Source organism: Pipistrellus hanaki (assembly GCF_964339955.1).
Source record: "Pipistrellus hanaki genome assembly, chromosome: 15".
Classification (NCBI taxonomy): domain Eukaryota; kingdom Metazoa; phylum Chordata; class Mammalia; order Chiroptera; family Vespertilionidae; genus Pipistrellus; species Pipistrellus hanaki.
The window spans coordinates 27,977,699-28,002,780 of NC_140517.1; the positions used below are offsets into that span (position 1 = coordinate 27,977,699).

General features: G+C 43.2%; 1 protein-coding gene and 1 long non-coding RNA gene across 8 annotated transcripts in view; one reads left to right on the plus strand and one right to left on the minus strand.

Moving 5' to 3' along the window:
- LOC311633301 overlaps positions 1 to 16,443 on the plus strand; it is a 49,411-nt gene extending 32,968 nt beyond the window's left edge. The window contains exons 3-4 of the long non-coding RNA XR_014796929.1: positions 10,520 to 10,629; positions 15,954 to 16,443. This is a non-coding gene — a long non-coding RNA (uncharacterized lncRNA). The remainder of the gene's footprint in view (positions 1 to 10,519; positions 10,630 to 15,953) is intronic.
- The window catches only part of ANKRD27 (ankyrin repeat domain 27), a 72,284-nt gene that overhangs the window by 44,591 nt on the left and 2,611 nt on the right, over positions 1 to 25,082 (minus strand). For 4 of the 7 annotated variants that reach the window (XM_084905692.1, XM_084905691.1, XM_084905694.1 and 1 more), the window contains exons 2-11: positions 16,651 to 16,781; positions 7,084 to 7,194; positions 4,626 to 4,782; positions 3,768 to 3,922; positions 2,457 to 2,516; positions 2,316 to 2,369; positions 2,151 to 2,216; positions 1,987 to 2,063; positions 1,197 to 1,318; positions 202 to 280 (exon numbers count right to left, since the gene is read on the minus strand). In XM_084905692.1, the coding sequence (XP_084761818.1) occupies positions 202 to 280; positions 1,197 to 1,318; positions 1,987 to 2,063; positions 2,151 to 2,216; positions 2,316 to 2,369; positions 2,457 to 2,516; positions 3,768 to 3,922; positions 4,626 to 4,782; positions 7,084 to 7,194; positions 16,651 to 16,752 (983 nt within the window). In that variant the 5' untranslated portion in view covers positions 16,753 to 16,781. The remainder of the gene's footprint in view (positions 1 to 201; positions 281 to 1,196; positions 1,319 to 1,986; positions 2,064 to 2,150; positions 2,217 to 2,315; positions 2,370 to 2,456; positions 2,517 to 3,767; positions 3,923 to 4,625; positions 4,783 to 7,083; positions 7,195 to 16,650; positions 16,782 to 25,082) is intronic. The other 3 variants (XM_084905696.1, XM_084905695.1, XM_084905690.1) reach the window with 2 other exon arrangements.

Here is a 25,082-nt window from a genome sequence, read left to right on the forward strand (position 1 = left end):
CCCACTGCCAAGTGAAGGTGGAGCAGGCATAGCACCTGACTCATGAGAGGTGCTCAATTTCCTACCCTGTTTCGCCGAAAATAAGACAGTATCTTATATTAATTTTTTCTCCCAAAGTTGCGCTAGGTCTTATTTTCAGGGGAAATACGGTAGTTATACTTAAACTGCCATTTCAAAAACTATTTTAACAAAAAATATTACCAATTAGGTATCTCTGTTTTCACAAGCAAGTATAACAGGACCGATAGCAGATCGTCAGCACACATAGTCTCCAAGTTAACTGCAAGGGGAAACATGTTCAAAGTCATCATGAGACTGAAATGGACCAATAATCCTCTCAACTCCTCATCACAATTCAATCCCAAAACCACAATCCAGTAAGATTAAACATTAGAGAGAAATTCGATTGCACAATTTCCTTTACAGTGTCCCAAACAGATGTCAGGTTCAAGGGGAACACAAAAGCCTAGCACTTCCAGAACATGTACAAGACAAGGGAACTGCAAGCAAACCACCCCTCGCCACCTTCCTGGATGGGCAAAAGCCCAGGGAGGTCAGTGATAGTGGACAAAAAGCAAAGGTGTGCCCAGAGCCACTGCTGAAAGCCTCTTCCCTCCTGAGATCATTTCTGGCTTATGCACTGTGGAGTCCAATGCTGAAGTAGCTATTTTTTTAAAATCCTCACCCAAGGACATGCTTGTAGAGAGGAAAGTATGCCACATACACCACATTTTATTTCATTTAATATACTTTTAAAATCATTCCCTATCTGCATACACAAATCTGCCTCATTATTTTTTTCTTGGTTATTTTGTTTAACTTTTATACTGGAAAATTTTAAACATATACTAAATGAGTGCAAGCAGTCTAAAGGACATTTGAACCCCTATGTATCCATCACCAGCTTGGCTCATTTCTGAGGCTGCTGTTCCTCTGCCACCATTTTTTTTTTTCTCCCCCACCACCCCACCCCCTTCTTCCTCTGCTACCATTTTCTTACCACAGTCATGACACATCTACCCCCATCCCTTTAGTAGGCACTCATCAGCACAGAACCCAAGGCGCTCAAGCTAGAAGGCTGGGCTGCACACACAAGCCGATCTGTATGGTCCTTTAAGACAGCACTGCTCCTTAACAGACTTCTGCTTCTGGGTGGATGCATCTACCCCCTGCCAGGCCCCTTCCCCAGCACAAACCTTTCTGGCTAGGAGACTGTGTAATTAGCTGCACCACCTTTCGCAAACAAACCAACTTCTGCTGTGGGGAGGTACATTTGTTCAGCTGGGCCAGTTCTCTCTTTGCACGAGGTATGTTGAAGCTGTAAAATAATTTGGCAAATGACAACTGAAGAGCACAGCATAAGGGCCCTTTTTCTCTGGTCTAATAATGTACCTCTGATTTACATTTCTTAAAACAAATCTTAGTAATGAAAAATAAAAATAGAAACTCAGAAGCCATCTCACTCAAGTCAGTGGCAAAACACAACAGCTTCAAATGTCTCATTCAGGCTGCCTAGTGACAGCAGCACCAGAAAATTAGAGGGGGGTGGAAATCAAAAGTCCTTAGCCTCAGAATGAAATAGCCCAAAGGGGAAAAATAAGTAGTTTAAACATAAACACTTTAGACATTTTTTTTATCCTAATGAAACTTAATCCAGAAGGAGGTGTCTCTTTGACAGGGTTCCCTCAATGGGCAGATGAGGAGAGCTGTCTCCATGCAGAACCCTCCTGGGTGAGCTATGTGCCCACCTAGAGACCAACTGTGGGTAATCACAGCCCCGTTAGCTCCCACCCAGGTGGTACGTGGGCAGACAGTTGCAGGAGGGTGACAGCTACAACATAGTCATCTGCCAGCATCAGCACCTTATCTTTGGTCACAAATAACTGCACTGCTCCTCAACATGAAGCAAGTCAAACCAGCCTGCCGGCACTGCTGCCGAAGGCCCTGCTTCTGAGGAGGCTGAGCTGCTACAGTGCAAACCCTTACCTGAACTCGGGTTTCACACCAATATCTTTCTGCTGAAGATCTTGAAGGCTTCTTGTGATTTTGTTAAAGGCAGCATCCTAACAACAGATTTTAACGAAGCTTCAAATTTCCTAGAAAGCACAGAATAAGGCTTCCAACCTGGGCGATGCAGATTTAGAACCTACCTCACTTGCCTCCATCGTCCCCACGTATTTAAAGATCAGATCATAAATATCGTGTTGGACGTACATCTGTGAAATCAATGAGCCCCAGTTCAGGGTGTGTATGTGGGCAGCAAGGAGCACTGCAGCACTGCCGCCTTCTCTCCCCTCACTGCCCTGGCCTCTTACCTCTACTGCCTGCTTCATCAGGTTCATCTGGGCCTCATGCCTGGCAAGCATCTTCTAGAAGACAAGAAAAGTAGCGTAAAAGTGCTTGGCCTTGCACGTGGGCAAACAGCAATTCTCTCTTTTGAAAGTCCTGCTGCTTACCAGGTGAGAGTCCCTCAGAAGGTGCTGGAGGCATTTGGTGTAGAGCGCATTCACCGCGTCCTAAGTGACAGAGCGGAGAGACAGGTCACTCTCGTAATCTGAGGCCATAACACAAAAACCAGGACATGTTGCATGAAGAAAATATTTTACAAAATGTAACAGACTTTAAGTGATTATGCATGCTTATCAACTCAGTGATTTTTTTTTCAACTTTTTTTTTTTTTTTTAGGTGTATATGCATTAAAAGTAGAAACAAATCCTTTTGGAGTTAACAAGATGCATACACACACACACACACACACACACACACACACAACATTGATTTCAGAGAGGAAGTGAGAGGAAAAGATAGAAACATCAATGATGAGAGAGAATTATTGATTGGCTGCCTACTGCATGTCCTCTAAGGTGGATCAAGCCCCAAACCCAGGCATGTGTCCTTGACTGGAATTGAACCAGGCCAGTGCTCTATCCATTGAGCCAAACCAGCTAGGGATATATATATATTTTAGAGGCCCAGTGCATGAAATTCATGCAGGGGGTGGGAGGTTGAGTAGGGGGAGGGTGGGAGAGGAGGTATCCCCAGCCTGCACCCTCTCCAATCTGGGACATTCCTCTCACAATCCAGGACTGCTGGCTCCCAACTGCCTGCCAGCCTGATCATCCCTTAACCATTCCCCTGCCAGCCTGATCAACACCTAACTGCTCCTCTGCCGGCCTGATTGCCCCTAACTGCCACCCGCCCCCTTGCCTGATTGTCCATAACTTCCCTCCCCTGCAGGCCTGGTTCCCCGCAACTGTCCTCCCCTGCTGGCCTGGTCACCCCCAACTGCCCTCCCTTGCTGGCCATCTTGTGTCCACATGGGGGCAGCCATCTTGTATTGGAATGATGGTCAACTTGCATATTATCTCTTTATTATATAGGATATATTTTTTTAATCCTACCAGAGAATATTTTTTCATTGATTTTTTTTTGTGGGGGGTAGAGTGGAAGGGGAGAGAGAGAGAAACACTGATGTGAAAGAGACACAGTGTTTGGTTGCCTCCCAATGCACCCTGACTGGGGCTGAGTGTAAGATGATGCTCTAACCACTTTGCCCACTGTCCAGGGTGATAATATTAATTTTTATACTTCTCTGTGATTTTCAAGTTTTCTACAGTGGCTTGTACTACTTTTATAGTTAGAAAGAAATATTTCAAACAAACTTCCAACAGTGGAGGCAGCAAAGCTTCAGAGTAAACTGAGGGATTCTGGGCTCTCAACTGGCCTGAGACCAGGGATGCCTGGCAAAGCAAGACACAGGTACTGACTATGTGATGACGGAGGCTCTTCCTCTCACATTCCCTGAATGTTCGCTGGAAAGAGGCAATGTTCTTGTCAAATCTCTCCGAGTGTCTCCCCAAAAACTCTCTCACATCTTCGATGGTTTTCAAGGAAAAGGTATCTGAGGGTGTTGAAGGCTCTTCTGAAAAAGAGACAGAGTCAGGATGAGTGAAGCTTTCACTGTTTCCTAACAGGGGAAGTGCCACATCCTTTGCCCTGCTTCCCCAGAGGAGGATGAACCTATTTCAAGATATTGCCCAAGGGCAGCCCAGTTATAAGACAACCCAGGGTTCAGAGAGCCTGGTCCTATGAGACTGTTTTTTGGGACAAAAACTAGACTATCTGGGACCTTGGGCTTGATCTGTGTGGCTCTTGTGAAGAAGCCCTGATACTTGATAAGAGCCTCAGACTACATTTGGCACATTGCTGCCTCAATTTCCTGCAGCAGCTGGAGAATTGTTATTAAAAATAATGAGATGTCAAAGAGGCACCACAGTGGGGCTGGTGGGTAATAATGCTATAAGAGTTAGCTCTAAAGCTGATGTCGAAGCAAAGCCAGGGCTACCACTTTGCACAACTCTAAGGGAAGACACCCACACTGAGGCCTATGTGAATACTGCCTCCTGGGACTGTCACATCCAAACTGTGAACCTTACACTGCAGCCCAGTCCACACCTCAGCTCGAGAAAACCTGATTAAATTCTATGGGGAATTATGTAAATAATTATTCAGCTTTCTTGTGGGCTCTTAAATATTTTATGGGATGTTTGTAACAGTTATGTCCGGAGGAAATTTAATAAATACATTGCTCCAAATCATGAGAAAGAGGTTTTCTTATAGAATACCTGAACTCTCTCTCTTCTCCAAAGGATGGGCTATACACAGCAGGCTGAAACTTTCTTCTTTTTCATTGTAGAAAGTTTCTTCAAAGAGAATGGGCACTGAGAGAAGACAGGCGAAACCAGTTCCTAATTTAATCCTGTTTCCTTGTATAAAGACATCCTAGAACAAGAGAATCATTACTGCCCTACTAGCCAGTGGCGACCATTGACCCCTCCGCCTGGTCCCAATACAGTATTTTACCCAACCTGCCCCTTTGCTCCAATGTGGGTTTGCAGGGACAGCACTACTCTTACTGATTTTTCACACACACACACACACACACACACACACACACACTGACTTGTTGTTCCACTTATTTATGCACTCATTGGTTGATTCTTGTATGTGCCCTAACTAGGGATCGAACCCACAAACTTAACATATATGGATGATGCTCTAACTAATTGAGCTATGGCCATGGGAGGACTACTCTTTAATTTGCTTTTTGATACTAAAATGTTTTTCTTTCCTCTTTGTTCACTCTGTAGTTGTGGCTACAGTAGTATCCTAAGCCTTTTTATATTCTTTAAAATATATTTTTATTTCAGAGAGAAAGGGAGAAGGAGGAAAGGATAGAAACATCAATGATGAGAGGGAATCATTGATCAGCTGCCTCCTGTACACCCTACATTGGGGATTGAGCCCAAAACCCAGGCATGTACCCTGACAATGAATCGAACTCATGACCTCCTTGGGTCCATGCTCAACCAGAGCCACATTGGATGGGCCCTGATCTTTTTTAAATGTTGCAACAGAAGAAGCACTAAGCTGCTTCTCAGAGTAGCAGAAACTACACCCTCCAGGTATGGAAGAGTAGGGAGGCTGTCCTATCTGAACAGAAGACCAAAGTGTCCGGTGTTCAACTGGATGGGACTGGACAATGATGCTGTGTCCGCTTTGAGGCTCATCACTCTGGCCATGGCCAGGGAGCCCATGGCAGACCCGCTGTGATAAGCCTGACTGCTCTGCTCTTTGTAGATCTGGGTACCCCAAAGAGAACAAAAAACTAACGAGGGACTGGCAGCTGTGGTGAGCAGTTCTCTGGCAGGAAAACAGTGGCATGCCTCGTGAGCCACTGGGCTGCTGACCTCCAAGCCAGTGTCCAGGTCACTCCATGCCCCATCACTCCTCTTCCCTACAGTGCCTACAGCTGCTGGGTTGGAGGGTCCTGACTAGGAATGGAGCCTCCCACTGTCAGAACCTCCCACTGTCAGAAGTGTATTGTTTACACTTAAAAAATAAGAAAATGCATACTCCAAAGTTAACTCTGACAATGAAATAGATGGACATCATGTGCCCCCTGAAGTGACACATTGAGGAAGATAAAATACCCTGTGGAAGCAATCCTACCAGAAACGATAACTGCTAATCTAATCATGAGGAAACATCCGAGGGCCCACACGGAGGGAGAGTCCCCAAAGCAACACAGAAATGCCAGTGTCATGAGAGACAGACTGAGAGCCTCTTGCAAAAGAAGAAAACTAAAAATGCATTCTGTGACCCTGGGTCTGAAAGGAGAGTATTAGTGCAATTAGCATAGCTTGTATAAGAGCTAGATGTTGGAGGACAGTACTCTATCAATGTTAACTTTTCTGAGTGTGATCACTGTGCTCGGGTTATGTAGGAAATACAGACTGAATTATTTTGAAGTAAAGGGACATGGTTTATGAAACATTTTCTGAAAAAGGTTCAGAAAAAGTAGTAGTATAGTGATAAAAAAGTATTATGCATAGTGATAAAATAAATGTGGCCATCATGTTAATAGTTCACCAATCTAGGGGAAGGGTATATAAGAGTTCTTTCTACTTTACTGAAACTTTCTGCAGGATTGAGATTATTTCAAAACAAAATTGTGTGTTTTTAAAAATATATTTTTATTGATTTCAGAGAGAGAAAGGGAGAGGGAGAGAAGATAGAAACATCAATGATGAAAGAGACATGCCTCTTGCATGTCCCTTCCTGGGAATCGAGTCCATGACCTGGACATGTGCCCTGACCCAGGAATAAGGACCTCCAGGTTCATAGGTCATTCCTCAACCACTGAGCTATACCAGCCTGGCTCAAAACAAAGTTTAAAAAAAATTAAACTTCATCCCTGATCTCCAATTTGTGGCCAAGAAACCAATGAGCTCTCAATGTCACAGGGATATAATAGCTTGCTTTGCCAGGACCTTAAGGAAGAGATATCACTGGCAGGAAACCCACAGGCTGAGGAAGAGATGCCCAGCCAAGGCCCTGCTCAGCTCTACCATCTCCTCTTTCCTCAAAGGCAGCGGGCCCTCCAACCCCATCCCACAGGGCTGATGTGATAAAGCCATCATTTAGCATAGATGTGAAAGGGCGACAAGCAGGACTCTCTCCCCTCCAGCCCACCCAAATTCTGAGTGAGTAACCCTGGTTGACCCACAAAGAAATGAATACCTTTCCATTTAAGGTCTGAAAGTGTTCTTCCACTGGTTTCAAAATATAGGACTCAAACTGACAAGTAGACTGAACATTGCTTGTTAGGCTTCCTTTGCAGGGTACTAAGACCTGGAAAAAAAAAAAATAATTAGAGTGAATACTAGAAATGTGTCATTTACAACTTCAGCAGAACAGGATGCATCACAAAATATTCCAGCTGGAACTGTTGTGGGGACCTACTGCAGAGATAATGCCCGGTTCACTTGCCAACACGGCAGCAGGTGATGCCAGCGGACTCAATCTGTTGTCATTGTGATGGAGCCCAATCAGAGGGAGATAGTTCTCACCCTGTAGGGTCCCTCCCCACAGCTGGACTGGGTGCCCCACTCAGTCATCAATGGCTCCTGAATGTTCCAGATGCAGAGAGGATAGTTTAGAAAGCACAGAAAAGTGACACTAGTAAGTCACATGTATTCCCACACCTAAATGACAAACACTGCACATGAGGACAGTTTCCTTCCCATCTTCCTTCCATGTTTGTTTTTAAGACTAGTTGTGATCACAGTTGTAACACAAGTACAGAAACTCAGTTTCTTATTTCACACTGTCACCTCCACCAGAGATGGCTCAGTGTGCCAGACCCTTGCTTGGGGGAAGGTGCAATCTGAAACCTGAATTTTTAGTCCAACAGTGGCTACCTCACTGACCAGACACCAGCTCCTCAGCTCCAAGCAGCACAGGAAGGAGCTTGACTCAGAATGCCTGCTGCCCTGGCACATGGATCTATGCTTAGCTCAGGGACTCTCAGACTCCAGTGTACCCGGAAGGAAGATGACCCAAAGCAGCTAAGTCATTCAGAGCCCCATCTCCTAAAGCAGCCCAGCCAAAAGCAAATGGCTTCTGCGCTATCCCCACTATACAGAAGAGGAAAGTGAGACTCCGAGTTACATAACTTGCCCAGGGTCACACGGCCAGGGAGTGGCAGAGCCACATTTCTGACTCCTGCCGCCCTCCTAACCACTGCCCATCTGCTGCCTCGTGGAAGCACTGCCCAGCACCTCCTGCACTTTCCTCTGCAGACACCATGGAACTCGGGGGCCTCTGGGAGCAGTAGTCTTCAGGAGCTTCCTCAGGGAGTCAGAAAGAGCAGTGCAGCCTCTCTCCCCACGGAGACACCCCAATCCCCCACAGCAGGAAAGGGAGGCACTGACTGATGGAAGAACTCAAGCCTGTCCACGAAGTGGCCTTGCCCTACCTCAAAAAATCAAGACTGAACCAGATCAAGATCTAGATTTAACTACCAATTTCAGGAAATACAGAGAACAGAGGGCCATGTTAAATACCACTACACATCTGAAACTGGCAAAAGCCAGATCTACAGAATAAATGATCAAAGAAAGAAAGAAAATTAGAAGAAAAAGTTAAAAAGAAACTGAGGATTGCACATTAAGTATGTGCAGTTTAGTGTACTTCAGTTTAGCTCAATAAAGTTAGGAGAAAAATGCCAAGACCGGTTTGGCTCAGTGGATAGAGCGTCAGCCTGCGGACTGCAAGGTCCCAGGTTTGATTCCGGTCAAGGGCATGTACTTTGGTTGCAGGCACATCCCCCAGTAGGGGGTGTGCAGGAGGCAGCTGATCAATAATTCTCTCTCATTGATGTTTCTATCTCTCTTCCTTCCTCTTTGAAATCATCAATAAAAATATATTTTTGAGAGAGAGATCAATAAAAAAATATTTTTAAAAAAGAAATACTTAGTAATATTTTTAGCTGTGATAATGGCAATGCCATTTTTATATTTTTAAATGATAAGAGCCCTTATCATTTAAAAATATATTCCTAAATATTTACAGATGAAATCCTATGACTACCTTATATAATTTTCTAGGATTTGCTTCAAAATAATCCATGGCTGAGGATGCAGGGCAGGAGGCGTAGAAATGGTATGTGACTGATCACTGCGATGGTGCATAATAATATTATTCTTTCCACTTTTATGTGTTTGAAATGAAACATAATTTAAAATTTTATTAACAAGAAAAGGAAGGTCCTCAAGTATGAGCCTGGATTGAGAAACTTCAAGGCTCCCAGAAGGCCTCATGGCAGAGTGAACACAGAGAGAAGGAAGATCCTGGGGGCCTGGGAGTCTGCCACAAGCAAGGGAACGTCACAGACCAGACACAGGGGATGCGGGATGCCAAACTCAGAGAGGCCCTTCCTCGTATGGACCCAGTCCAGCTCTGTGCATGAAGGAGTCTCGTGGTCCTGTTAGAAGGGCCTCTGAGGATCAGGAACTTCTGAGGTGCTTGGGGGAACTCCACCCCAAGGATGAATATATTCTATTTCCTTGTTAAGAAAGCCTCCTCCACCTCCCTAACTTGCATAGAGTATGATTGGCTCCCACTGCACTATAACCTCATTACCCAGCACATGGCTCGAAGTATAGAACTGCCCAATCAATGTTTGTGGAGTGAATAGAGGGTCCTCCAACTTCAGGCCCTTCCCCCACGCCCCCAGTTTTCAGGCAGACAATGCTGCCCAGAGCATTTTATTGTAAGCAGAAGCTAGAGGGTGAGTCCTGAGTCCTGCTGGGGTTTGGGGGTGGGGGTCAAGTGCCTCAGAAGCTGCCCAGGGGCGGGGAGGGGTCAAGTGCCTGAGGAATTCTGACAAGACAGAGCCTCAGACTACTTCTGGAATAGATATCATGGAACAGGTCACAAGTTGGAGACCTACTCATTTCAAAGCCTAACAATCGAATAAAGGCAAGAATCAGCATTAGTGACACCCACTCCAGGTTGCCGTCCTGACTCCTCCCCAGGTTGGGTTAGGTACTCCACAGGAACCTATGACTTCTGACACTCAGTCCTCTGTCCTACAAATAGCCTGTGGAATTCCTGACATATGCTGTGCTCCCCACTCATCCATGTAACCCTGTAAACTCAGCACAGTGCCTGGCACATAGTAGATACTCAATAAATGTTTGTTGGTTGGATCTATAAGAACTAAATCCTAAGAACTAAAATATGGCCACCAGAGCCATAGACAGCCTAGACAACTGGGCTGTCTAGGTATTTTACTTGAAAGTCAGTTCTCTGGAACTTATAAGACATGCTGCTGCCGAGACCGGTTTGGCTCAATGGATAGAGCGTCGGCTTGGGGACTGAAGGGTCCCGGGTTCGATTCCGGTCAAGGGCATGTACCTTGGTTGCGGGCATATCCCCAGTAGGGGGTGTGCAAGAGGCAGCTGATCGATGACTCTCTCTCATCGATGTTTCTAGCTTTCTATCTCTCTCCCTTCCTCTCTGTACAAAATCAATAAAATATATTAAAAAAAAAAAAAAGACATGCTGCTAAGCTCTCAGTCTAGCACTCAAAATCCTACCTAGTCTATAATTAAAGGACCACTATGAAAGGAACATATTTAATCTCCTTTTTATAATTTTGTTTTTCCAATAGGCAAACGGACTCATTCCCAAGCTACCCAGGAAACATGGAGGAGTCTCCCTCCGACACCCCAAGGACAAGAGCCCAGGGTGCGGCAGGCCTGACAAGCCTGGCCTGACGAGGTCAGTGTATAATTAGCTAGGTGGTTGTAAGAAAAGGGGTGGCTAATAGAAGCAGTGTGTGGGTGTCACAGGCCTCTGGGATTGGAAACAGGGAACATGGGAAAAAGAATTTGCGCTGTCCAGCCAGAGAGCAACATGATGGCAGAAGGTGAGTGCCTGGACAGGAAGGCGTGGAAGGAAGACTCGAAGATGGGCTAGGGCAGTGGGGGAAGCAGCCAAGTTGCATTCTTAGTTGCCATACACTTTGTGTGAGGATGAGGTGGCCTGGAAGCTCAGCTTACAGGGAGAGGGGTGAGGGGCAGTTAAGCCTAAGGGATATGCATATTTAAAAGTGGTGATCTCACATTTTTTATTTATTTTTATTTATTTTTAATATATTTTATTGCTTTTTTACAGAGAGGAAGAGAGAGGGATAGAGAGTTAGAAACATCGATGAGAAAGAATCATCGATCAGCTGCCTCTTGCACACCCCCTCCCGGGGATGTGCCCACAACCCAGGTACATGCCCTTGACCATAATCGAACCTGGGACCTTTCAGTCCGCAGACCGACACTCTATCCACTGAGCCAAACTGTTTTCGGCGATCTTACATTTTTTAGAACCTAATAAAGGACTCTTATATCCCAGGCAGATTTGAGGGCGGCCAAATTTGGCCCCGTGACCAAGCCCTATGAAAATAAATTTAGCATTCACCTGTTGAGGCCACGTGGATGGATCCTTTAGAGATGGCAGAAAGTAGAATATGAGTGCTCTTCTAGAGGCAACTGGAATATTCTACTTTTCATTGAAACACCAGTCATGGAGGGAGTATTATTATGCATTAGACAGGGATGAGCCGGTTCCCATCACCCGGCCATCAGGGGGCAGAAGCTAGCCACCAATATCTGACCGGCTGAGCAGGCCAGTTCCTTCCCACCACTGCTGATTCCTGCTGAGAAGCTGGCCTCACTAATTCTGGAACTAAACAAGGCTGAGAAATTCAGTGCTGCCCAATGTGGGCCCTAAATAGCTCCCTGTGGATCTCATGGCTTTCAGGAGGGGCTAGAGTAAGCGGCCTAGAGTATCACTGGGAACTTGGGATGGTACTGTTTAAGGAGAATCTCCCATTCCTCAGTATACCTGAAAGGAAGGTGACCAAGATGTCAAAGTTCTTATTCAAAATTCTTCTCTTGCTAAAGTGAGCTTAAGTGTGATTCCACTGCTTGCAGCTGGAAAAGTACCTACTGGGTGACAAAGGAACTGTGCTAAAGTCTGGGAACACAGTGGTGAGCAAGACAGGTCACCCAGAACTTATTGAAAAAATACTGCAATCCACAGTATGGCAGTTTCATATTTATTTATTTATTTATTTATTTATTTATTTATTTATTTGATTTTTTTACAGAGAGTAAGAGAGAGGGATAAAGCGTTAGAAACATTGATGAGAGAGAATCATCGATCAGCTGCCTCTTGCACACCCCCTACTGGGGATGTACCCGCAATCAAGGTACATGCCCTTGACCGGAATAGAACCCGGGACCTTACAGTCCGCAGGCCGACGCTCTATCTACTGAGCCAAAACGGTTTCGGCTTTATTTATTTTTTTTACCCTCACCTGAGGATATGTTTTTATTGATTTTAGAGAGGGGAGAAGAAAGAGAGAGAAACACATTGACGTGAGAAACATTGATTGCTTGCCTCTCGCATGCTCCCCCACCAGGAATCGAACCTGCAACCTTTTGGTGTATGGGATGATGCCCCAACTGCATCACCTGGCCAGGACCACAGTGTGGCATTGAAAAGCACCTGAAACTTACATAAAAAGCACCTGAAACTTACATATGTTATCTAGACAGTACTTATTAAATATAATAGAACAAAGATGGGAAGGAAATATTTCCCTAATTAGGTTAAGCCCTCCCAGTCAACATGATTGCTTTGCATCCTATACCTTTTCTCTATGACACTTACCACAGCTACCATCTCTCCCACTAGAATTTAAGTTCCATAAGGGTAAAGATGATGAAGTATATTCATATTTTTTGTTGAATTCCCAGCATCAAACATAGTACCTTGCCTAGAAAATATTTAATAACTAGAGTGAAATGAATAGATAACAATGAATGTCTCTAGTGACCTTTCATGAGATTTTTATTTTCTTCTTTGGCAACAGCTGTATTCCCCAACTGTTTGTTTTTTAAAATCTTTATTGTTGAGAGTATTACACAAATGTCCCACAAATGTCCCCCAATCCATTTTCCTTCCATTGCCCCCTCCACCTGGGTCTCGCCCCACCCCAGGCCTTCACCACTCTATTATCTGTGTTCATAGGTCATGCATATATGCATATAAGATCTTTGGTTAATCTCTCCCTGCTCCCTCCCCTTCCCTCTGAGATGTCTTTATCTGTTCTATGTTTCCATGCCTCTGGTTCTATTTTATTCATCAGTTTATTTTGTCCATTAGATTTCTTGTCTGTTTGACTTTTAAATTTAGTTGTTGACAAGTATGTGTTTATTATCATTTTATTATTCATATTTTGGATCCTCCTCCTCCCCGCCCCTCTTCTTCTTCCTCTTAAAGAATACTCAACATTTCATGCAATACTGATTTGGTAGTGATGAACTCCTTCAGCTTTTTCTTGTCTGTGAAGCTTTTCATCTGACCTTCAATTCTAAATGAGAGCTTTGTTTGGGTAGAGCAATCTTGCTATTCATCACTTTGAATATTTCTTGCCAGATTTATTCCCTTCTGGCCTGCAAAGTTTCTGTTGAGAAATCAGCTGACAGTTGTATGGGCACTCCCTTGTAGGTAACTGACTGCTTTTCTCCTAATGCTTTAAAGTTTCTCTTTTTGTCTTTAACTCTTGGCATTCTGATTATGATGTGTCTTGGTGTGTGCCTCTTTGGATTCCTCGTTTGGGATTCTCTGGGCTTCCTAGATTTGTAAGTCTATTTCTTTCACCAGGTGGGGGAACTTTTCTGTCATTATTTCTTCAAATAGGTTTTCAATATTTCATGTTCTCTCTTCTCCTTCTGGCACTCCTATAAGGTGAATGTTGGTTCTCTTGCAGTTGTCCCAGAGGCTCCTTACACTATCTTCATATTTTTGGATTCTTTTTTATTTTTGCTCTTCTGAGTAGGTGTTTTTTCCTCATATTCCAAGTTGTTGATTTGATTCTCAGAATCCTCTATTCTCCTCTTGAATCCTTGTAAATTATTCTTTATTGCAGTTAGTATATGCTTAATATCTGACTGGTTCTTTTTTTTTTTTTTTTTTTTTTTTTTTACTGGTTCTTTTATATGTCTTTGACATTCTCACTAAGATCCTTGAAAGTCTTACTAAGTCCACTGAAGCTCCCATTAATTCACTTCAAACTCTCATTAAAATCCTTGAGTAAACTTATAATCATTGAATTCTGTATCCAATAGTTTGCTTGCTTCCATTTCTTTTACTTGTGACATGTTTCTTTGTCTCCGCTTGTTAGCTGCTTCCCTGTATTTGTTTCTCTGTATTAGGTAGAGCTGCTACATCTCCTGGAATTAGCCTTGTGTGGTATGTGTCCTGTAGGGCCCAGTGGCTCAGTTTCCCTAGTCACCTGAACTGGGCACTCTAGGTAGGCCCATGTGTGCACAGTCTTGTAGTTGAGCCTTGACTTTTTCTTGTCTGTGAAGCTTTTTCCAACTGTTTTAAAAAAATATTTTTAAAATATGTTTTTATTTATTTCAGAGAAGAAGGGAGAGGGAGAGAGAGAGACAGAAACATCAATGATGAGAGAGAATCATCAATAGGCTGCATCCTGCATGCCACTGAGGATAGACCTTACAACCCAAGCATGGGCCTTGACCAGGAATCGAACCATGACCGCCTGATTCATGGGTCAACACTCAATCACTGAGCCACACTGGCTGGATTCTCCAACTGTGTGTTGTTGTTGTTTTTTTGGTTGTTTTTTTTAAATGTTTTTATTGATTTCACAGAGAGAAAGGGAGAGAGAGAGAGAGAAAGAAACATCAAGGATAAGAGGGAATCATTAATTGACTGTTTCCTGCACCCCCCAACGCCCACTAGGGATTGAGCTCGAAATCCAGACATGTGCCCTAACCGGGAATCAAACAAGTGATTTCCTGGTTCATGGGTGGATGCTCAACCACTGAGCCATACTGGCTGAGCTCTCTGTTTTTATAATGAACTTTATGACTTCTAAAATAAGCCCTAGCTGGTTTAGTTCAGTGGATAAGAGTGTCGGCCTGTGGACTGAAGGGTCTTAGGTTCGATTCCAGTCAAGGGCACATGCCCAGGTTGTGGGCTTGATCCCCAGTAGAAGACGTGCAGAAGGCAGTCAATTAATGATTCTCTTTCATCATTGATGTTTCTCTCTCTCACTCTCCTTTCCTCTCTGAAATTATTAAAGATATATTAAAAAATAAAAATAAGCCGAAACCGGTTTGGCTCAGTGGATAGAGCGTCGGCCTGCGGACTGAAAGGTCCAGGGTTCGATTCCGGTCAAGGGCATGTACTTGGTTGCGGGCACATCCCAGTAGGGGGTGTGCAGGAGGCAGCTGATCGATGATTCTCTCTCATCGATGTTTCTAGCTCTCTATCCCTCTCTCTTCCTCTCTATAAAAAAATCAATAAAATATATTTTTTTAAAAATAAAAAATAAATAAATAAATAAAAATAAGCCCTAGCTGGTTTGGCTCAATGGATAGAGCGTCAGCCTGCGGACTGAAGGGTCCCAGGTTCAATTCAGGCCAAGGGCACATGCCTAGATTGTGGGTTTGGTCCCCCGCAGGGGGCGTGCAGGAGGCAGCCAATCAATGATTCTCTCTTATCATTGATGTTTCTTTCTCTTCCTCTCCCTTCCTCTCTAAAATCAATAAAATATATTGGGAAAAAAAAAAAAAAAGCCCTAGCCAGTTTGGCTCAGTGGAAAAAGTATTGGCCTGAGGACTGAAGGGTCCCAAGCTTGATTCCAGTCAAGGGTACATGCCTGGGTTGCAGGCTCAATTCCCAGTTTGGGGCATGCTGGAGGCAGCTGCTCTCACCATTGATGTTTCTATCTTTCTCGCCTTCTCCCTTCCTCTCTGATAATATATATATATATATATATATATATATATATATATAATATACTTTTATTTAATAAAATTTAAAAACAACTCTAGATAAAATGTATGAATCACAAAACCAATCATAAAAATCAAAAGGGACTTGAAGAAATCAGGCTTTTGATAAACTGGGTGGACTGGGTGGTGTGAAAGTCAGTTGCAATTTTCCAGAGAGCAGCTGAGAACCTGACATCATTGGGCTAAAGTGACTTCTCCTTTGGTTCAAATCCACAGCCTCCTGACATGCCTGAGTAAAATCACACCCCATGGCAAGAAAAGCAGGAACATAGTATGAGAAGAGGACAACACCCAGAAAGAAGACTCCTCAAGCACAGGATGGCCCAGAGGCGCTCACACACTGTGTCCCACTGTGTTGTGTAAGACAACCTCAGAACTGGATAGACCTGCAGCGTGAGGCCTGCCTTCTCGCCAGGCAACAAGGCCCCCCAGACAGACTACAGTCTCTCTGGCACACTTCCCTCATTCCTGTTACCTGGCTGCCGTGAAGGTGTTTGAGGTTGTGGCCCCTATTTTAAACATTCCTTCATGCAGAAAACGCCTTTGAAAGTGACATGGGAATGTGTTCACAGATTCTCTTATTCTATAGGAGTGAGCGCCCACCTCACACCAGGACTCATGAAGCCCTGAGAAGGAATGTCATTTCTGTCCTCAATAGCCCTCACGGTCAACATGGAAACAAAAGAATCAGAGGTGAACACCATGAGACCTGTGTCAACCTGGACTGAGAGTGCAGAGAAAAGATCACACCCTGGGTTGGTACTTGTTCATACCGAGTACAGTCTGGGGCTTGAATAGGTTTGTAGCTGATTCCATATAAACTTAACTGAAGTCTACTATATTTCTGGCCTCACAAGCACTACTTGGTCCACAGCTAATGGAAAAGGATGACCCTGAGGGTTGATGCACTTACAATGCCATGAAGTTGGGCCACCTTGTTGCACAAGTCAGGACGCCACTTTTGAAGGGCCAGGTAGAAAGGGTTTTTCAGGAGATCCTCATCATAAAGAGCCATATGGACTTCAGATGGGGCAAAGCGAGATCCTGGGACAAGGGAGGAAAAGGAGTAAATGACCACCGTTGGATTCATAAAACACATGCAAGTCTGGATCTGGCAATTTCTAAAAATGGTCCCTGACACATAGTACTCTACACACCTAACATCCCAGCAGGAAACGTCAAAGATAATCCATCAGTTCTAGCATGACGTGTTTTCACTGGTTAAATGTATAAATTATGTTCAGGAAATTAAACTCCAAGTCACTGCAAATGTGAAAATGGCTCTTTTTTAGAACATCCTACATGACTAAAATTATGACATTTTATTAAAGATATGCGTGTATTTTTAATAAAATATTTTAAGCATAAAGAAAAGTAAAAACATAAACTACCACCCAGAATTACCAATACTTAACACTTTGCCATATTTGCCTCAGACTTTCTTTAAGAAAGAGTCTATCAGAACAGACTGGACCCCCGCTGTGCCCGTCCTGATCCCATTCTCTCCTCCCCTTCCAGAAGCAGCCATGATCCTGGATTTGAATATCATTCCTGTTTACATTATTATTCCTTTAACACTTATACATTCATAAATAAACTAGAATATTGTTTTATGTGGCTCAAAATTTACATAAATGGCATCACAGTGTAAGTATTCTGGAACATATCCTTTTCAATCAACATTACATTTGCAAGTTCTATCCATGCTGATCCACACAGCTCTCATTCATTCAGATTTCTGTATATCTTTAAGTAAACATGACACAATTTATTTATCTAATATCCTATATTTAAGTTGTTTCTACATTTCTATTATTACAAACAATGCTGGAATGACCAGTCTGTACCAGACTACACATCTAGGAATGTCCCAAGGAGGCACTACAAGGCGGATCCACCTGTACCATCACCAGATGCTGGCAAGGCCTTGTGCTCAGGATTTATAGTTATTTATATATCTGAATTTTAAAAAATGCTGCAAATATCTTCTCTTAATCTGCAACTGTCTTTTCATTTTTTCAAATGGGTGTTTTCAGATATCAAAGTGTTAGATTTTTTTTAATTAAAAAATTTTTTGTTTGTTAATCCTCATCCAAGGTTGTTTTTCCATTGGTTTTTAGAGAGAGTGAAAGGGAGGGAGAGAGACAGAGAAACATCTATGTGAGAGAAATATTTCGATTGGTTGCCTCCTGTGCATGCCCTGACCAGGGTTGGGGATCAAGGTACATGCCCTGTCTAGTATCAAACCTGGGACCCTTTAGTGTGAGGGCCAACACTATCTACTGAGCTAAAGGCACTGAAGTGTTTGATTTCTTTTCTATTTTTTTTTTTTTTAATTGGCAGCAGGAAGGGCACCAGGGGTCTGACTGGTGGGGTCAGACCAAACCTGGGTTCAGCAACCTCAGTACTTGGGTTCCGGCTAGGAAAGAATTCAGAGGAAGACCCAAACTGTAAGAGAACATTTATTTGGTAAATTATAGAGGTAGAGTAGCTTGTAGAAGAAATTGGTTTAGAAAACGAGTTATTGATATAAAGAAAGGGCCCTTGGAGCTTGGGAGTGGGTAAAGTGCCAGGGGGAGGTGGAAGGGGAGGGAAGAGGGGTGGGAAAGGCACTGGCTTCTCCCTGGAGGGAGAGCACCAGTGAAGTGTTTGATTTTAAGTAGTTGAACTTGTCAATCTTTGCCTTAACAGTCAGAGCTTTTAGGATTTTAAGGAATCCTATAATCTGGCATGTCTCTTTGCAAAGGGACTTAACATTCCCCCAATCAGAAAGTGGTGTCTACTTCCTCACCCCTTGAGTCTGACTCAGCCCATGAATTGCTTTAACCAGAATTGATACTCTGATTTCTGAGGGTTGACCTCAACAGGCCTTGCAGAGTCCACTCTCATTCTCTTGGTGCCCTGAGTCTACTCTGCTATAAAGAAGTCCATGGGATGAAAGAGCATCAAATAAGACAGAAGCCCAGGTGGTCCAGAGAGCACAGCCATCCCACCAGCTGAAGAACCACCTCCCACCCCACAGAACAGTAGGAAGTAATAAAATGTGGCAGTTTTAAGCTACTAAGTTTTAGGGTGATCTGTTATGCAGCAAAGGCTATCCCTGAAACCACATCCTTTCCAATACCAAGGCCATAAAAATTGTCCCTATAATTTCTAAGAATCCTTAAAACATTTTCATTTTTAGGTGGTCTTTATATTTATACTAATGACCCAGTACACAAAATTCATGCACTCGGGGAGGGGGATCCCTCAGCCTGGCCTGTGTCCTGTCATAGTGCGGGAGCCCTCCATTCCATTGTCCCAAAGAGGTAGGCCTCGCCCACCCATCTGGGGTTCCTCAATGGATTGCCCCAAAGAGGTAGGACTGAGCTAAGAGTCCTGCCTCCACGCCATGTGGAGCCGTGGGACCCTTAGGCCTTGCCACATGGAGGTCTCCGTTGGGCCCCAGGCCTCCTGGTGATGGACTGTGACAGCGTGATGCAAGTCCCGATGCTGCAAGTCCCGATGCCTGCTGCGCATTAGTCATTATGTGTGAGGGCATCCTGACCATTAGCATATCAGCTCTTTATTATATAGATGTTATAAATCAGACATCTAATTTAATATTTTTCTATAAAGCAAATGATCAGTCTGTTTGGAATGCTATGACAGAATACCATAGGCTAAGTGGCTTAAACAACAAAAATTTATTTCTCACAGCTTTGGAGACTAGGAAGTCCAAGATCAAAGTGCCAACAGATTTGGTTCTTGGTGAGGGCCCACTTCCTGGATTGTAGACCTTCTCACTATATTCTCACATGATGGAGAGAGAGTATCCCTGCCTCTTTCTCTTTTTATAAGGGCATTAATTCCATAATGAGGGCCTTACTCTTATAGCCTTACCTAACACTAATTAGATCCCAATGTCCCACCTCCAAATACCATATTAAGGATAGGGCTTCAATATATAAATGGGTGTGTGTGTGTGTGTGTGGACGGATGACATAACAATAAGCCAATTATGTTTTTTTTTAATGTTTTTATTTTATTTATTTTAGAGAGAGAGGAAAAGAGAAACATCGATGTGAGAGTATAACAGAGATTGGCTGCCTCCTGCACACTCCCTATGAGGGATCAAGCGTGCAATCTGGGCTTTCAGTGCACAGGACAATGCCTAACCAACTAAGCCTTGTCGGCCAGGGCCCCATCATTGTTTTCTAAATAGTCTATCCCTTTCACATGGCTAATAATGCTATTTTTGCCATACTCCAATTTCCCATACATGTTTCCTCTGTTTTTAGGCTCTATTCTGTTTCAATGATCCAGACCAGTGCTGTCCAACAGATGTATGTAGGAAATATAATAACATACATATTATGCATAGTTACATATGTAATTTAAAATTTTCTAGTAGCCACATAAAGAAAAAGGGGAAATTAATTTTAATAATATATTTTACTTATCCTAATATGTTCAAAAGATTAATTTTTAACATGTGACCAATATTTTAAAGTTATTAAAGACATATTTTACATTGTTTTTTTACCCCTACTAAGTCTTCAAATTTTACGTTTATAGCACTTCTCAGTTCATACTAGCCACATGTGCTTAATAGCTGTTACATTGAACAGAGCAGGGCCACATCATGTTATGACTACAGCTTCACAATCTGCCTTGATATTTCATAGAGAAAGACCTCCCTCCTTGTTCTCCAAAATTGTCTGGTTATTCCCAATTGTTTGTAATGTCATACGAATTAGAATCAGCTTACCAATTCCATGAAAAATTCTGTTGGGATTTTTATTGAAACTACTAATTTGAGGACAAGAGAGTCAACATCTTTATAATAATCTTATTATCCACGAACATGGTATGGTGTGTCTTTCTATGCACATCTTCTTCTATGTCCTATATAAAGATCATATATAACCCAGCCAGTGTGGCTCAGTGGTTGAGCATTGACCTATGAACCAGGAGGTTAGGGTTAGATTCCTGGTCAGGGCACATGCCAGATTACACGCTTGATCCTCAGTAGGGGGCATGCAGGAGGCAACCGATCAATGATTCTCTCTCATCATTGATGTTTCTCTCTCTCTCTCTCCCTTTCCCTTCCTCTCTGAAATCAATAAAAATATTATACAAAATATCATATATAACTTTTATTAACGTTATTTATATGTTCTGTATAAATTTGTTCCTTTTATGAATGGGGACTCCATTGTCCCTGGTTTTTGGTTTTTACTGAGTTCTCAGAGAGGAATATGAAAAATGGGCACAGAAAAGGAGTCAGAGTTCTAGCCATGTCACTGTACCTCTCGAGTCTCCATCTCACTCTGTGCAATAGAGAATACAAATATCTTTCTTACAGGATTTCCATTTCCATTCCTCCCTCATCACTTTTGCCATCCTGCATACGAAAGAACCACCACTTACTGCTAGCCCACATGGTCCCTCTGTGAGAATTAAAAAGGGATACCAGGGCACATGGGTTGATAAACAGCTAACAGGCTACATATCAGCCCGTTTCCCACAGTGCCCCTCTCCCAAGCAGAGTAACTTTACAATAAATAACCTGCACATTGCACACTATAGCTCTATTGTTAATGTTTGACATTTTCCTTTAAAAATCTACTCCCTTTTAAAAACTTATTTAAAATTTATTTTAAAAGAATATTATACTTAAATGAAAAAAATCAGTATCAAATTCCATAAAAAGAAGATAAACTTAAAATTAAAAGTTATAAGAACAATTCACACCATTTAAAACCTTGCTAGATACTATTGCCTGGCAAAGGTTCTGAGCTCAAGCCTGTGGTTTCTTCGTTAAAAAGAAAAAATTAGCCCTAGCTGGTTTGGTTCAGTGGATAGAGTGTCGGCCTGTGGACTGAAGGGTCCCGGGTTCAATCCTGGTCATGGGCATGTACCTCGGTTGCAGGCTTGATCTGGGCATGTGTGGGGGGCAACCAACCAAACGATGTTTCTCTCTTACATGTTTCTCTCTGTCTCTTTTCAAAATTCAATGGAAAAATATCCTTGGGTGAGGATTAACAAAAAGAAAAAGAAAAAGAAAACTAGCAATTATTAAGGTGCATCAAGTAAATTTATCCTTGATATAATCAGATGAATGAAATATGAATGAAAACTAAATTACTTTCTTACTATGTAACAATATTCCAATATGCTTCCTTGGGAAAACACCAGAACAGTATGCATAAGTATATTATGAATTCTCTCCCTTATAGTTAATGATAAAAACAGCTACCATTTGAGAACATCCTTGGTCCAAGCACTGTGGTGACTTCTATACATCCTCATCCCATTTTAATGCTCCTGACAACTATGGGTAACTAAAAATAACTAATACAACAACCATAGGTATCATTAGCGCTATGGCACAGATGAAGAAACTGAGGCTCAGTTGGCTAACTTGAGATCACACAAAGATGTCAAAATTTATTCTAACAGCCAGGACCAGTTTGGCTCAGTGGATAGAGCGTCGGCCTGCGGACTGAAAGGTCCAGGATTCGATTCCGGTCAAGGGCATGTACCTTGGTTGCGGGCACATCCCCAGTTGGGGGTGTGCAAGAGGCAGCTGGTCCATGTTTCTCTCTCATCGATGTTTCTAACTTTCTGTCCCTGTCAATTCCTCTCTGTATAAAATCAATAAAATATATATTTTTTAAAAAAATTTATTCTAACACCTTCCCCTTTAACCACTACCCCCATCATGTAAAAGAAATATGCGTGGGTTAGGGGTTATTTCATGAAGCATGGATGCAAGGATTCCACACTTCATTTCCCCCAAAGGAAAAGTCCCCCTACAGACAGCTACACAAGCCTCACATGGAATCTCCTCGGTCTGGTCGGGCCAGAGCTGTCCTGGCTGCAGTTCCTGGGGACTGCCTGAAGGAGGCCCTGCAAATCTGCTTATCGAGGAGTCTAGCGTGAAAACAGTTACATATAATCCCTTCCTGGACCACAGAGATAATTCTGCAACAACTTAGGTATTTGATCTGTTGAATTAAATTATTACAAGCACAGATAATCCTTTCATGAGTCCTTACCAGAAGAACTGAATAATGTAATTTTGCTGGGACAGTCACAAGAAAACCAAATTCTTCCAGGTTACTGACACAGTTGATTCTAAATGGCAGAGTGCAAAAGTAAAAATGCCTTGGACAAAAACCTCACAAAAAAACAAGGTATGATATGGTCAGACTAAAGCTGCAAAGGGATACTCCTGCTCTTCCAGCAAGATGCTGGCGGAACACCAACACCTCCGCCCCCAAGATGAAGGTGACAAGGGCTAGTTTTGACAGAGAAACTAATAACCTAGCTGGGAGGCAAAGAATGTGCACCAGAAGAGTAAAACAAACCCGAACAGTGCTGGGAAAAGTGAGGACCAGAGACAGGAACAGGAGGGAGGAGGTTGGGGCAAGAAGTGTGTGTGTGTGTGTGTGGGGGGGGGGGGGGGGGTAATCCTGGCAGGAGGCAGGAAAAGGTTCTTGTGGGCACAGAAAACCCGAATAAAGCCCCAGCCGGTTTGGCTCAGTGGACAGAGCTTTGGCCTGCAGACTGAAGGGTCCCAGGTTCAATTCTAGTCAAGGGCATCTACCTAGTTGTAGGCTCAATCCCTGGCCCTGGTCAGGGCATGTGCGGGAGGCCACCAATCAATGTGTCTCATATCGATGTTTCCTTCCCCTCCCTCTCTCTTTCTCCCTCCCCCCCCTTCCATTCTCTAAAAAAAATCAATGGAAAAATATCCTTGGGTGAGGATTAACAAACAAACAAATAAAAATAAAACCTGAGTAAACCTTTTTTGACTTGATGAGAAGATGAGTCTATAGAAATAATAATTCAAACAGAGCAGGTAAAAGAGGTAATAATTCAAACAGAGCAGGTAAGAGAAGGCTCCTAAATGCCACATCAAAACATTCAGTTTAAAAGCATGAACTGTGTAAACATGTTGGGAGCCAGCAGAGTTGAGGCAAGCAACTCAGTCTTAAGGAAATAGAATTAAGTTCCTTCTAGCAGAAATTATGCGGTGCCCTGAGGGCTTGGCCAGAAGATAAGATAACCTGCAGCTTAACATCTTCCTGCTTAGCATCTTCCTGCCACTTCCCCTTCCTGATCCTCCCCCCTAGATGGCCCAGCCTTGGAATGTTGCACCTTGGAATGTCACACCGCCCCTGGCAGTTAGCCAATCCTGTGTTGCCAGGTACCAAAGACCCCCCTGCATAGGCAACCCTGCCCCCCTTTGTTTCTGCTGTATAAATACAGCCATTTCAGAGAATAAAAATCGGAGCTTGATCAGAACCTTGTCTTGCTCCCATTCTTTCGCGTTCCTTGTTTGCCTCATTCTCTTAGGTGGTTCCTGCGGGCCCCGTTGTTGTCCCGCAGGCCGGGACATAAATACATAAGACTCCTAGCAAGTATTGCTGGTAAATGGGATGGAGCTTACTGTTTTTCAGTCCTAAATAATCTGTTTTCTCTTGGACATAGTCCTCCTGGTAGCCAACGACTGAACCCTGAACTCTGTCTAGGAGTAGATTCAAAGAGCTCTGTCTAGCACTGTTCTCAACCTTTCTGTCCCAGGTTAAAAATATGTAATAAATCACATACAATTTGGTGTTTAATGCCAGAGTTGAATTCTTAAAAATAATATTTAATATTCTGACAAGTTTACTTGCAAGAATTAGTTTTATATTTTAAAATATCAAGCAAAGTAAAGATGCCTTGGACAAAAGCCTCATGAAAAACGATATGATATAGTCAGACTAGTTTTTCCTCATAAAACTAAAAAGGTGAGTGAGTCCTCTTATAAAACTCCTTCTTTTAAAAATTACACCCTTGCCCTGGCTGGTATGGCTCAGCTGGTTGGGTATTGTCCCATGCACCAAATGGTCACCGGTTCAATTCCTGGTCAGGGCACATGCCCAGATTTTGGGCTCCATTCCCAGTAGGGGGGCATGCAGGAGGCAGCCGACTGACGTTCCAATCACACATTGATGTTTTCTCTCTCCCTTTCCCTTCTTCTCTTTATAAAAAAAATCAGTACAATATATATATATATTTTAAATTGCATCCCTGCCTAAGCTCAAATAATGGATTCATTTACAGAAAATCTAGCAAAGTTAGAGATCAAATAGCCCTGAACCCAAGTTATCTAAAGCTACTCTGTGGTCAGGACAGCCAGGCAAGGCCTCAAACCAGTACCAGGTATTTCAGGAGGCAGTGTGCACACTTGTGGTTTTGTGGTCTTCAACCGTCTTCCCAGCCTGGAGGTCTCTGGCTGGCTAGGGACAGTAAGTGACAGTGTGCAGCCTGGCTCAGCAGAATCCAGCATAGGAGAGTCTGCACCTCCAG